The 14,180-nt window shown below is 43.3% G+C and overlaps 1 protein-coding gene and 1 long non-coding RNA gene across 2 annotated transcripts in view; one reads left to right on the forward strand and one right to left on the reverse strand.

Annotated features, from left to right (window-relative positions):
- The window catches only part of LOC141760068 (uncharacterized), a 190,553-nt gene that overhangs the window by 175,517 nt on the left and 856 nt on the right, over positions 1-14,180 (forward strand). Inside the window, exons 30-38 of the mRNA XM_074622714.1 lie at positions 9-182; positions 1,930-1,970; positions 2,143-2,198; positions 3,739-3,785; positions 6,505-6,722; positions 7,061-7,311; positions 13,099-13,215; positions 13,338-13,482; positions 14,092-14,180. The exon at positions 14,092-14,180 is cut by the window's right edge and continues 856 nt beyond it. Of these exons, the coding sequence (XP_074478815.1) occupies positions 9-182; positions 1,930-1,970; positions 2,143-2,198; positions 3,739-3,785; positions 6,505-6,722; positions 7,061-7,311; positions 13,099-13,215; positions 13,338-13,482; positions 14,092-14,180 (1,138 nt within the window). The remainder of the gene's footprint in view (positions 1-8; positions 183-1,929; positions 1,971-2,142; positions 2,199-3,738; positions 3,786-6,504; positions 6,723-7,060; positions 7,312-13,098; positions 13,216-13,337; positions 13,483-14,091) is intronic.
- Positions 11,467-12,368, reverse strand: LOC141759875 (uncharacterized). Its single transcript, XR_012592216.1, has 3 exons — positions 12,234-12,368; positions 12,033-12,129; positions 11,467-11,974 (listed from the first exon to the last, which is right to left on the reverse strand). It is a non-coding gene; the product is annotated as an uncharacterized LOC141759875 (long non-coding RNA).

Genomic DNA, 14,180 nt, shown 5'->3' on the forward strand with positions numbered 1-14,180 from the left:
TTATTCAGATTGAGTCTCTGCAGTTTGTCAGAGATCAGCTCTGCTTCTCTGGACTCAACTCTGAAGTCCAACCCCTCCCATCTGAGAGAGCTGGATCTGAGCCTCAACAAGCTGAAGAATTCAGGAGTGAAGGTGCTGTGTGATCTTGTGGAGAGTCCACGCTTTAGAGTGGAGTCTCTGGAGTAAGTAGACAGTCGGAGTTGGTCCATGCTGGTTCCATCAGTATTGCACTAAACACTCAACAGTCAGTGTGTTACTCCCGTGGGGTATCCCTGCAGCTCTACTGTGTGGACAACCAACCAGTAAAGCCTGGTTTATGGTGAAGTTGTGAAGCCGGCGTGAGGTGCGCTCGCCAGGAAATTACGTCATCGTGACTTTTGCGTGGTGTGCGAAGGCTCCGCAAGTTGTCGTGGATTCTGTAACCACGCGCCGACTGCGTGCGCCGTCTTTCATTTCAACATGGACGCCTTCGAGGGAAGACTGGCCGAGCAGCTTTGCCTGTAAAGACATCTTTACAACTGTTCACTGAGAGACCGCAGAGACAGTCACATGACCACGGGACAGTCACATGACCACAGAGACAGTCACATGACCACGGAGACAGTCACATGATCACGGAGACAGTCACATGACCACAGAGACAGTCACATGACCACGGGGACAGTCACATGACCACAGAGACAGTCACATGACCACAGAGACAGTCACATGATCACGGGACAGTCACATGACCACAGAGACAGTCACATGACCACAGGGACAGTCACATGACCACAGAGACAGTCACATGACCACAGAGACAGTCACATGACCACGGGGACAGTCACATGACCACAGAGACAGTCACATGATCACGGGACAGTCACATGACCACAGAGACAGTCACATGACCACAGGGACAGTCACATGACCACAGAGACAGTCACATGACCACAGAGACAGTCACATGACCGAGGGGACAGTCACATGACCACAGAGACAGTCACATGACCACAGAGACAGTCACATGACCGAGGGGACAGTCACATGACCACAGAGACAGTCACATGACCACGGAGACAGTCACATGACATTAAATATTATAATAATGTAATATTCCTCACGCTGGTTAAAAAGAGGTTTTCTGCTGCAGGCTGTGAAAGAATCTGAGAGATCGTTTTGTTAAAGATAAAAAGGTGTGATGTAAAGAGCGGCGACCCGAGGGGAAGCACCGAGAGACAGGAAGTCATTTAGACTTGGAGGTCAGGAGGTCACAGTAATAATTACAGTACACAGATGTAATGTTTGGCGGTACGTACGTCTGTGTTTACTACTGTTGCCAGGCAACCTACTTTCCTCTCCGGTACCACTCGTTGACTTCTTGCTGATCCACTTGATGTCTTGTTTGTACGCCTCATGGCGTTTCGGAGCATACTGCAGCGAACAACGCTCTGAGCATAAACGCCTCTGTGTATGCTCGTAGCGTGCTCGCCATCTACGCAGGCCCTCGCCACGGCGTCTCACGTCAGTACAAACAAAGCTTAAGAGTTGCTAGTGCAGCAACAAGGATGAGAACCCTCACAGCCAAATTACCAGAGGTCCTTCTACTGGGATTCAAGGTATCTCTACTGGGAACCGACAAAAAGCCAGCTGATAATGCAAAGCAACATTTTACAGTCAGTCAGCAATGTTGTTACAGACGTGTGAATTTACAGTCGAGTGAAAAGTGTAGTTAGTTGTGTTTTCTTTTGATGTGTGTTGGATCTAGACTAATGACTAGTTCTTTCCTTTAATGTAGGACCAGAACATGATTGTCAGCAGTCAGTTGTAGTCTTCATGGTGCAGATATGATGAGAAGCATTTCATTCTGATAGATTGATGCTAACTCAAAGAACGGACAATTATTTTAAACTTGTTCTATAACTTTTCTGACTGTGTTGATCTCTACAGGACAGACAAGAAGGTCTACACAGCTTCCAGACACAAAGAATGTGAGTATTGAAACAACTTCCCCCATTCATCAAACTATTGTACATTCACATCTGATCTTAAAATGAGAATGTCCTCATTGTACAACAAAACTGTGACTCAGTTCCATCTTTGTTCCAGATGTTAAGATCACGTCTATTTGAACAATATTCATTTTTTCACTTTCACTTTCAGGTGACTCAGATGTCAAACTGAATGAGGGAATAAAGCTACCTGAGGACGAGGAAAAGGTGAGAAAGGAGCAGTTGTACGGTGTGAAATCCTCCAGTATGAACCATGGATGACTTTACTTGGACATTTATCAAGGATCTCCCGCTGAAGAACTGTAGTGTATTACACCTGCAGGCAGACATTTATTTAATGACTAAAGTGGTGGACACACTGCCCGCATCATGCTCGCGTGAGTCTCGCGTGGCGTGTTGTTTTTTATTTCGGCGTCCATGTTAACAGGTTAGAGTGGACACACTGCCCGCATGAGACGCGTCAGACGCGCGTCTATTTTATAGAATAGAAGGCTCGCCTATTTTACACGCGAGCCTCTCGCGTCTCGGCTGCGTGTCCCAGCAGCAACAGACAGTGAAGGTGATCTATTGACAGTATATGGACATCATATCAGCTACATAATACAGTTTACATGTCTAGACATCTGTAGAATATGTCAGACAGTGAAAGTGATCTAGTGACTGTATATTAACTTCATACCAGCAAGACTTTACTACAGTTTCGAGGTTTATCTGTAGAATATGTTACGGAGATGAAAAAAAAGTAAAGTTAAGTAAACTTGTTTTTAAATCAACACTTCCTGCTTTCATTTCGAAATAAAAGCCCTAAAGCGGGTTTTCTTTACACAGAATTCCTTCATTTGTTAACACAAGGCTTTTATTCTGAAATATGTGCCGGACAGTGATGTGGAACTTGGAAAGCATCATAAATGAATACAGTATGGAGTTTTAATTGTGGATTATTACTATTATTTACTAATTACCACACGTTTCTGAACCTTTCTCTGTCTAAAATAAATATAAATGATATTTATCATGAAGTTAAATGGCCATTAAAAGGCAAACTCTATGTAGAAAGAAAGGGCTGTCAGCAGCAGCAAAAACACAGCTGACAGGTAGCAGATACGCTCCCGACAGGCAGCTAACTCGCGTCTAGTGTGAACACCCTAGGTGTGCATCACGCGGCCACGACGCGACGCTGCCGTCAGGCGAGCCTGAAGCGGGCAGTGTGCCCACGGCTTCAGACTGCATTCACCTGCAGATGTTAATAGTGTGGAGTAAAGATCACTGAACTATCATTTATTTACTAAACTTGGCCTCTGAGCTCTCGTCGCTGGCAGTACCGCGATCCGTCCTGGTGCTGGTGCTGGTACTGGTACTGGAGCTGGAGCTGGTGCTGGTGCTGATGCTGGTACTGGTACTGGTACTGGAGCTGGAGCTGGTGCTGGTGCTGGTACTGGTACTGGTACTAGAGCTGGTGCTGGTGCTGGTGCTGGTACTGGTACTGGATCTGGTGTGTTAGTAAATCAGGAGCTAAATACATGGTGATTATTGAGAGCCATGTTCTTGGTGTAGTTGTCCTTCTGTGTAGTCTTCTCTAACACACCTCACACTGTCACTCCATTGAAGTCATTTCCTCTCTGACTCATACAGGGTGCTTGAGTTGAGTATTGACAGTGTGGCTCTAGTATTTCATCACTTTATTAAACACTAAGACAAGTTGGTATTTCTATTCAAATAACTAATTCTGTTCCTTTTTTGATTCCAGACTCCAACATCCTTCTCACCTGAGCAGACAGCTGGATCTTCATACAGGTAATCGTATAAACTCTGGACCCAGAGTGTGTCATATTGATTGCCAGAAACTATATTTAGTTTTGGACAAAACCAACTCAGTGTGACAGGGTGGCTGGTGCTAGCCTGCATCGGTCACACACAGGATCCACACCAGACATGGACTTGGCTAGCTTTACTTTAGACCAGTGGAGACGGTGTGAAACCTTTGACCTGGATAATTGTATGTCGTCAGGAAATTGAAGAGGAATGTACCCTATCTGAAGCCTTCTTCTAAACCTTATCAGGAAACTGTGTCCCCAAGTCTTCCTCCCACTGAATCCTTCACTAAGTTGAAGGTTCCAAATGATGAGAGTTTAATAAGGAATGAACAACACCAAGAGCGCTGCAGGGATGACGTATTTCTGTAGAACAACCAGGAAGTTAGCATCACTCTGGTTCCCTCCTCTAACAGCCAATGGTCAGTAGGCGGTGCTTTTATACCAGTTGATCTCTTATCTGGAACATAACTTGCTGCGGAGCAGGTCAGGTGTTCAGCATCAGTTACCATGGCAATCTACCCCGGTAAGAAGTGAACCACCATCGTAGGACTGAAAACCCTGAAGGGTTAACCCTGAAGTTACCTCACTGACCCTAACTCCTGCTTCGTAGTGCCGGCCTAAGAAGTAAAAAGCTAACGTTAGGCTGTAAACAAACTACACCCCAGTCACATGAAGGCGAGTAGACACAACAAGGCTGTAAAGGAGGACAAGACGGCGTGATGACGTCTAACAACCGCCTTTTTTAAGACACGTAAAAGCTTCAAAATTCACCAGTGGGATATTTATTGATGTATTTTATGTCGTAGAACAAAACGTTAAAATCTCTTCAGCTTGTGTTCACCACAGACCTTATTTCAGACATCTAACTAAAACCCATTGACTTCCTTCTTCGTCTTCATCATCATCACATTCTCTTTATACCACTAAAACTCTGTTAGTGGTAAAATTACTGCCCACAGTGTTTCGTCTCGCGCCCTCCGGCCGCTCACATCGGACACCTCTCCGTCTCAAAGTCCTGGGATGGACTTGTGTCCCGGTCTGTCCCTGGTGCTGATAGAGGGGCGGCATCATTGTGATTCACCTGGAGCAGGATGTTTGACAGCCGAACGTCGTCCAGCTTTCTGTGTAGGACGGGGGGGGAGTGGGCACTGAAGCACTGTAGTCTTGTCACAGTGTCCTCTGAACCCCGAGTCACAAAGTCAAATATGGTCTGAAAAATCTACAGAGAAGTCTGGAAGTCTCTGAAATGTAAAATGTGTAGGAACCCTGTAATAGACGAGGCCTTGCTGTATATAGAACATAATCTAATGTAAGGCACATTGAACAGCAAGTTGGTATATCTGAATAGTTTCAACCCAAAGGCATATCATATTCTATAGATATAGAGAACTAAAAATCCCCACAAAGAAAGAATCATATATAGTAGGGCTGTTGAAGTTACCGCAAAACCGTTTTAACGCCACTAATTTCTTTAACGCATTAATGCAATCGATCTTTCAGAGGTTGTAGTGGGCTCATATGAAACTCTAAAACCTGATGAATCCATCGGTACCAACCATGTCATACTAGCTCGTCATGAAGGAGGTTAAATAACGCTCCAAACTTACGCTACATTTTGGAGAGGAAAAACTGTCATGTCCATTTTCAAAGGGGTCCCTTGACCTCTGACCTCCAGATATGTGAATGAAAATACATTTGCATAAAGCAGTATATTTGTCCACTCCCATGTTGATAAGAGTGTTAAATACTTGACATATCTCCCTTTAAGGGACATTTTGAACAGATAAAAAATGTGTGATTAATTTGCGATTAATCATAATTAAATATCTGAATGGATTGACAGCCCTAATATATAGTCATAATTTGTGTTTAGGCTCAGTTTGCATTCAAGATTACTTTGACTAGTTTATATGTGAATTTGCATATGCTTGATATATGGACATACATAACAATATTGTAATATTGTCTTTATTATACCCCCGCGACAACGTAGTCGGGGTTATATAGCGCTCCGCGTGTCCGTCCTTCTGTCCGTCACACTTTCATTTTCAGAGCAGAACTTGGAAACTATTTAACTTACGAACTTCAAACTTGGTGTGATGGTTGACAGTGTGGTCTAGTTGTGCCTTTTGGAGGTTAGAAGTCCAGGGTGCACAACATTTTCCAAAAGAGCGAAACCTTTGGTCCTTCTTTAGTAGGGGTCAAGCAGTGAGCGGGGGGGTATGTGAGCCATGCTCACTTTTGCCTTGTTAATGTGGTGATATTGATTTGAACATATCACCAACCCTGAAGGGTGTTAAGTCTCATCTGTCAAGGTCAACAGATACAACCCTGATGATACATAAGCGATAACGTTCTTTTTAAAACAGGCTTTGCCTCTTAAAAAGGATTCTGTTTTTCCTTCAACAGGTTTGGGTTGAGGTGGCAGCAAACTAACGAACTCTGCGCTAGCATCCTGCCCAGGAGCAGGCCGTGGTTCAACCTCAACATCAGAAATTAGATTTCAACATGGAGCTGTTTGGCTCCAGTTTATAAGCACAGATAAAGATGTGGATGGTGGTGATATGTCCCACCAACTTTAAAGAAAGCATGTCATATCCCAACCAACCTCGTTTCCTTGCTGAGGCCTCGACTAAAAGAGAGAGACTAACAGGCCAATAAATGCTTGTTATATCAGTTTGGCCCTCTTTGTCCTACAGCTTCAGGTGTCCTGGTCCAGGTGTGTTCCAGTGTGCTTTGACTGGACTGGTGTTTGTCATGGCTCAGGAGGCGGAGCTACTGTACAGGACCGTCCAATGGGATGAGAGCCTCCTCCAATCAGCTGGCAAAATGGCTGCAGGGCCGCTGTTCAACATCAAGTGTTCTGAGGATGCTGCTCTCCGTCAGCTCCACCTCCAACACTGTGACACAAAGGAAGGTAAAGACATTGTTCAAAAGTAAAAATTGCAAAATGTTTATTAATGTGAACTTTGTTGAGATTAGCTGCATTCGGTGACGTGTGAAAATATATATATATATATAAATGTAATGGATTTTATGCACAACGCTAAATGCACACATCCACACAGATCACACGTGGAACAGTAAAATAATAATGAATTCAACAATAGGAAGTAAAGAATAGAGGTGAAGTGGCACATCCTCGGGATGCTCCAGAGTTAGAGGCAATAGATTGTGGCAAGTGGTAAGAAATGAATTGGGTAGATGAACCTGTTAGCATTAAAACAAAAGTTTAACAGCTCTTTGCTTTCACAGCATTGCTCTGTGACGGCCTGTTGTCTGTCGCTCACATCTCTGATGATGAAATGAGCATCTTGGAGCCGCTGGAGATTACAGACACTCATGTGGTTGTGAAGATCTCTCATCTCTCTGCCTTTGGCCTGATCTGGAATACGATTCTTAGGATTCAGAATCTCATATGGCCGATAAAGGGCCAAGTTCTGCTGTTCCTCCGACCGACAGTACTCGATGTCTTTCTGCTGAACAGCAACGTCGATGTAACCGAGGTAAAGCCATCTGTCATATTCTTTCTGTGTTTTGCTCTCGGCGCTGCCTTTCTGTCTGCCATTGTCATTCGTGATCCTTCCACCAGAGGGTGTAAATAGTAAACAGTGGTCTAAAGGTACGGTGGCCATGAGAGCTCAACAAACTGCAACTTTTATAGAACACAAGCAAAGAGACTAAATTTAATTGTGTTTTACAAGCAAATTAAGAAAACATCTTCACCAACGTGACAACAAATCCTGTAAATAGGGAAACAACCAAATACAGAAAGCTGCTGCAAGAAGCACAGACGACGAGGGAAACTGTTTCCAGGGGACATTAAAAAGTGATGCACACGGCTGCGACACACTTGTTGGATTAGTGGTGTTGGATAAGAGGGACATGCTCTTCAGTGGTTGTCCTCCTACCCCCCAAGACAGATCAGCCTTTGTTAGCACTGATTGATGCCGGGTCCACACTACACATGAATCAGCTGAGTTTAGTCCTGATTCCTCCTGACCATCGTCAGCAAAGCCCTGATTGATTGATGGTAGTAAAGATGATCTTTCCAGATGTTCCTGTGGTGTGAGGTATATTCAGAGTGTTGTTTACATCCTCTGATCGGCTCTGAAGTCCATCCTGGTCACACCGATTTCAAATATTAAACATGTTGAATATTTCCGATGGGATCTCCTGTTGTGTGAGGGGAACCCCGAGGACAGCAGATGACGCAGTCACGTGGGAAAGAACGATAGCCGATAGAGAACCAAGCTGACTGAAGAAGGAAGGACGACCACCGCCGTCATGGCGGCCGCGGCTAACGCACGAGCTAATGCTAAACGTGAAGCATAAAGTAGTAGTGAGATGGAGCTCAGAGATGGAGGACCAACGTGTTGATTAGTGTTTATTTAACGTGTCTCCATGACTTCATCCGTCCATCCTTCCTCAATGTTCAGTACAAAGTAAAAACTAACATCACTAATTCTTCCTGCCCGTCGTCGGCCATGTTGGTTTACAGTAAAGTCTCGTCTGATCTCAGAGATTTCTGTGTTTTTTTAGTGGGACTCTTGTTGTTGATGAATGAATCTGTTAGTGTGTGCTGTTGCTGTTTCTCTCCACACACTACAGGAACTAACCTGTTAAATTTAACACAACATGTCGCTATGTGTGGGCTCTCTCACATTTTACACATCTGGTAAGATCTGAAACATCTGTTAGTGTGGACCAGCATGAAGTGTCCTCTCCCTCTGCACCATCTCATACAGAGTACCACAAGGTTCCATATTAGGCCATATTTTATTTATAACACCCAACTGTACCTCCCACTGGAACCGGGTCTACGGTCCAATAGTCCTTTTTCTCTCAGGAAGGTTCCTAACGGAGTGAAATGACCCTCTCAGTCTCTCAGTAGCAGCCGTGATGAGAGCTGTTTGAATCCTCTAAATGTTGAGGAAAGGAGCTTCAATGCTTCCTTTATTATCTCCTTCAGCAGAGGATACACTGGAGTATCCTTTACCAAAGGAAAGGAGAGAATAACATCCCACAGTTCCTTGCAGCCGCAGCATTTAAAGCGACGCACCATTCGGCCGTTCATGATAACAAACAATATGCTTATCTTGCATATTATTTTCATACGTTCATATATTAATTGGGATTCATGTTTAATATGAGTGGACAGTGACAACCATTTAGTTTCACTTTATTTTTAATTAATTATTTATTTGGAACATGTAACAAATACCTCAGTTAAACACAAAACCAGGATAACAAATAAAACAATCAATTAACAAACAATCAATGTCGGGACCCACCATTACCAAACGGTGGCAAAGACAATGAACTACGCTTCTCAGGATCCTTGAGTCATGCACCCATTGAGTATCTCCAACCATGGACTCAGCTCAGTAGCCATTGGCTGAGGACTCAGCTCAGTAGCCATTGGCTGAGGACTCAGCTCAGTAGCCATTGGCTACTGTAGCATTCACACATACTAGTGAAATTCACCCAGGACAAAACCAGAGTAATCTCTTTGTTCCTCCTCTTTCTTCACCTTCTCCTCACCTCTGCTGACCTGCGAGAGGTGAGCTGCTGCTCTTCTCTCCAGACCAGAAGCTGTAGAAGCAGCTCTGCTCTGATCTATGGCCTGTTAGGAAACAGTCTTAAACACAAGGAACATTCTTCTAAAGCAGAGGACGCGAGAGCCTGCCTTTTCCAACTAACTTCAAGCAACAACCGCAAGGAAGTTAGCACCAAGCTATCAAGCTGCTGGGAAGAAAGTATTGGATCGACAAGCTTCCTCCAATCTGCACAACTTGATATGAGCACAGCAAAGACAACATCTTTGACTTGGAACCACAACTTCAACACATGGAATTACAAACCCTTTTGTCCATGGATTGGTAACGCACTGGGCTTATTTTAGCATTAGTAATTACACACGGCTGAGCAAGACTGTTCAACTTTGATTTCTGGAATGTACTTGTATTGATATGTTTAATGTTATTCATTGAGTTCTACTGTTGTGATATTGTTGTAGTTAAGATATTTGTGAGGCATAGTATTATTGTTGGCATATTATTCATAATTGTGCAATATTAATTTCAGCATAATTTTTGGTCGAGACCAAAAATTTCATATTCCACTTCTAAACAAACCAAAAGTGTTTACATTCTACACCACTATTTTTCACAGGTGTAGGATTCCAGCTGTACTTTTAAACAAGTACATTGTGGTTGGAATTGTTATTTGAGAGATTTTGATTATCAACACTTTAAGCCTTTATAGTGTTAATTTTAAGAACTTGCTACAGCTGCTAATTTAAGTTAACCTACGCTGTAGAACTTGAAAGAAGGTCAGATAATCTTTATTATCTGTTGATAGAGTGTTCCAGCAGCAGGAGGACCTGTGGTATCTCTCTTTAACACACCGCGGGTGAAGCAGTCTGTCACTGAAAGAGCTGTTTAACAATGCGTGGTGGGAAGCAGCACCCTTTGTAGTCCATCTTCAGATCATTGTAGTTTCATCACAGCAGACCTGCGTCATTAACATTCGCCGCCGTCGCATCATAATGACGGAGCCTAAAGTGAAAGAGCAGTCGGATTCTCTGAACACCATGGTTGTCTTTTCCTAGGTCCTTCTGAATTCTCCTTCTCATCTTTCCTTGACCTCATGACGTTTCCATCGAGGTCAAGGAGAAGTGGTCAGGAAAAGACGTCAGGATGTCATTTTTTGACTTTTGGACTGCAGCCCTGGTGACCCGTGCTGTTCTTACTCCCTTGTGAAGTGCATTAAGGATGCAAAATGCTCCGTGGCAAAAAGATTCCTGCAACTAAACCAGAATAAAACTTAGGTCCTTATCTTTGGCCCTGCAGACACAACAATCAACCCTCTTGGGTCTCTGTCATCGAATGTCAATTCCCACCCAAGAAATCTGGGTTTATCTTTGTTATCTTTGATTCAGGTTTAAAATCTGATCAACAAAAGATCTCACAAAATTCAAATCCTTCCTGTCTGAAAAGGATCCTAGTTCATGCTTTTATTTCTTCCAGCCAGACAGCCTGTCTGGTTTAAAATGACTCATTACTGGCAGCAGGAAGAGAGACCATATCTCCCTGCACTGGTGTGTTGGCTTCTATTCACTGGTTACCAGTGAAGGACAGAGTTGATTTTATGATACTCTGATTTCTTTCTAAAGCTCTGTATGGACTGAAACCAGGTCCCCTATTCCACCTCCAGACCCCTCAGATCTGCTGACTCCACGCTCCCAGTTAGAATCCCGGGCTGATTGGACTCTTTAGGTTGTTGGTCCTGAATGGAGGAACAGTTTCCCCCTCACCATTACATCTCCCTCCTCCAGTGATAACTTCAAACCTGTCTTAAAGGTCACCTATTATGCAAAATGCACTTTTCCATGTCTTTTAAACATCAATATCTGTCCCCAGTGTGTCTACAGGCCACCATAGTATCATAAAAGACCATCCTCTCTTTTTCTCCTCCTCCGTTTGTCCGGAAATGGGTGCAGAAAAAAAATTAGCTTTTTTCCTTGTATCTTGACGTCATTAGAGAAATGCAAGTCACGTGAGGGTTTCCTGGTCGAACCAGAGAGAACCTTCAGTAGCTGACCCCGCCCCACAGCGCGTCACTGTCTCTCCTCCTCAACCTAACTTGAGCAAAGTCTGCAAGAACCAGCAGAACAGGCTTCATGTACTCCCATCATCTAAATATAACATGTTCTTTCACAAAGGCTTTATGTAATTACACTGTTTAAACAGATGATATTTATATATTATATATATTTGATGTCATGCATGTAGCAGAGTACAGGTAGTAAATAGTGACTGTAAGCAACACAACACATTTCTGTTTCACAGTCAAACTTTATTTGAGTTGACAGATGACAATATTAATTATTCACAGCATTTGTAATCATCTCACCTGTTAGTTAGTTATGTGACATGGTACAGGAGAAAGTCTTCAGCTCTGGTAAACTATGGTAAGCTAAGCTCCGGTGGTCTGTAGTCATGGTAACACAGAGACAGCTCCTACTGTAAATAATATACCATTACTCTGATCTTCCATACATTTATCTTTTAGCAGAAATAATGAACTGACTACTGTTTCACATCTTCTATTTTCCACCCTGATGGTCGCTGTGTTTACACACCGTGTCATAGCGGTAGCATGTAGCTAACCCGTTAGCATTTAGCTACATGCTACCGGGTTAGCTCTGTATCTCCATGTAAACAGAGCCATCTGCTCTCAGCTGTCTGCTCTCAGCTGTCTGCTCTCAGCTGTCTGCTCTCCTCTGGGATGATTCTGTCGGTCATTTCTCACAGATGGATCTGTAAAGACAGACGTAAAACAGAGTGTATGTTTACGGTTTACAGAGTTGATGCATGAGGTAAACACTGAGTTAACTAACAGAGCTATAAATAGTATTATTTACCTGAGAGAAACCGTCAGGAAAACCTGGAATCTGGACCGCAGATGTTCATCATGTGTCGCCGATTTCTGATCAGATTCCTCCGGTAACGTGCGCTGGGTGAAGTTTCTGGTTTATAAACTTTAAAGTGGTTTATAAACTGTATTCTAGCTGCTATCTCTCCACTCGTCTCTCTCTCTCTCTCTCTCTCTCTCTCTCTCTCTCTCTCTCTCTCTCTCTCTCTCTCTCTCTCTTCTCTCTCTCTCTCTCTCTCTCTCTCTCTCTCTCTCTCTCTCTAGAGAGAGAGAGAGAGCTTCTCCGGGAGGGAGGGGGAGGGTGACGCTGTTGTTGAGGACGTTTGATTGACAGAAAACGCTGACCAATCAGAGCAGAGTGGGAGGAGACAGAGGCTACAGACACAGAAATCAGCACTTTTGGAAATGGGCTGAAACAGAGGTTATAGAGACATGCTGGAATGCATGATCTGATTGTTTTTTTGAAAAAAAAACTTCAGAGACATGGTTTGGAGGTGTCTGAGACCTATAATAACTAGTTTAAATGGAGTATAATATGTGACCTTTAAGACCCGTCTCTTTCCTTTAGTCTGTCAGTAGTCACCTTGAAGACTGGTCACACTCTGTTTTTATTTATGTCTTTAGTTTTATTTATTTGACTTCTGTGCAATGCTGTCATGTTTTGGGGATTTTAATCCAGAATTATTTATTCTACACTTTTATTAATTTACTTGCATCCTCTTAATTATTTCTGTGTTTTATTTCATTCTGATTCTCATCGCTCTGTGAGGCACTTTGGTCAACATTTGTTTGTTTTTGAGTGTACTCGACAATATGAGCATAAACGGCATATTAAAAATGTTCTGTTCCTGAAGGTTAAGGCCCGACAAGAAGGTGCTAAGAACATCAAGATCTCTGCCAAGTGTCTTCTCAACTTTGGTCAAAGTTACAGTGTCCACTGTGAACCTGAGGGCTTCACAATACAACCTGATGTGAGTCAAGTCACAGAATTATCATCAATATAATTTTGGCTGCATGTTGAAAATAGATTCACAATTAAGAAAGTACAGATAAACATTTTAACCAGACTGAAAATGATGCTTCTGGTTTTCAGTGTGAACCATTTGACTCAGATTATGGACCAAATTACCATCTGACATTTGAGGTTTTGATGACTACGATCCCAGAGAAAGTGACTTTGACGGTCAAGGCTCAAGAGAGGACAGGCGACGTCTGGAAACGTGAAGTGTGTCTGAAAGGTAAAGATTACCTTTTATTATTTTGATCAGTTTTGAGATCAGGATTATTTCTCATTCGCTACGAACACATTACGTTACACTACTCTACCAACGTCAACATGTGGATACCTGACGGTACCATATTCTCACAGCGACATGAACATCTGGAATGAAGCTAAGTGGTGAGTGAGAGCGGTGTGAAAATGGTCCGCTTTGTTTCATGTACGTATCATAACAACGGCTTGTATATCCTCCGTCCTCGCTCTTCCTGTTTCCCTTTCTGAGTGATGGATACAGACTACCGCCGCCTGCTGGTGTGGAGAGTTATTTCCTCTCACCAGGAGCAGAACGTACGAGCTAACTGACTGTCGGCTGTCGTCTTTACGGTGTGTTCGAGTGCGACTTGTCGGCCAAAACAAAGGCGACACGGGGAGAACATGCACTCACCACAGAGAAGAATCATGAAACCAAAACATATAAAATATGAATGTCTCCCTTTTGGTTTCTGATTTTGAACACAGAACAACTGATTTACAGAGCAGACATGTTGCTGTACAGAAACATGACGTTTCATTTCAGTTGAATTGCTCTTTAAAAGTCATTGTTGTTTTTTTCCTGGTTATCTCCCAGATCTAAGAATGGAAATCCCTCAGAGGAACGTCCCAGCAGAGGACAACGTGTTACCAGAGGACAGCGTGTTACCAGAGGACAGCGTCCCA

This window comes from Sebastes fasciatus, chromosome 21, assembly GCF_043250625.1.
Source record: "Sebastes fasciatus isolate fSebFas1 chromosome 21, fSebFas1.pri, whole genome shotgun sequence".
Lineage (NCBI taxonomy): Eukaryota > Metazoa > Chordata > Actinopteri > Perciformes > Sebastidae > Sebastes > Sebastes fasciatus.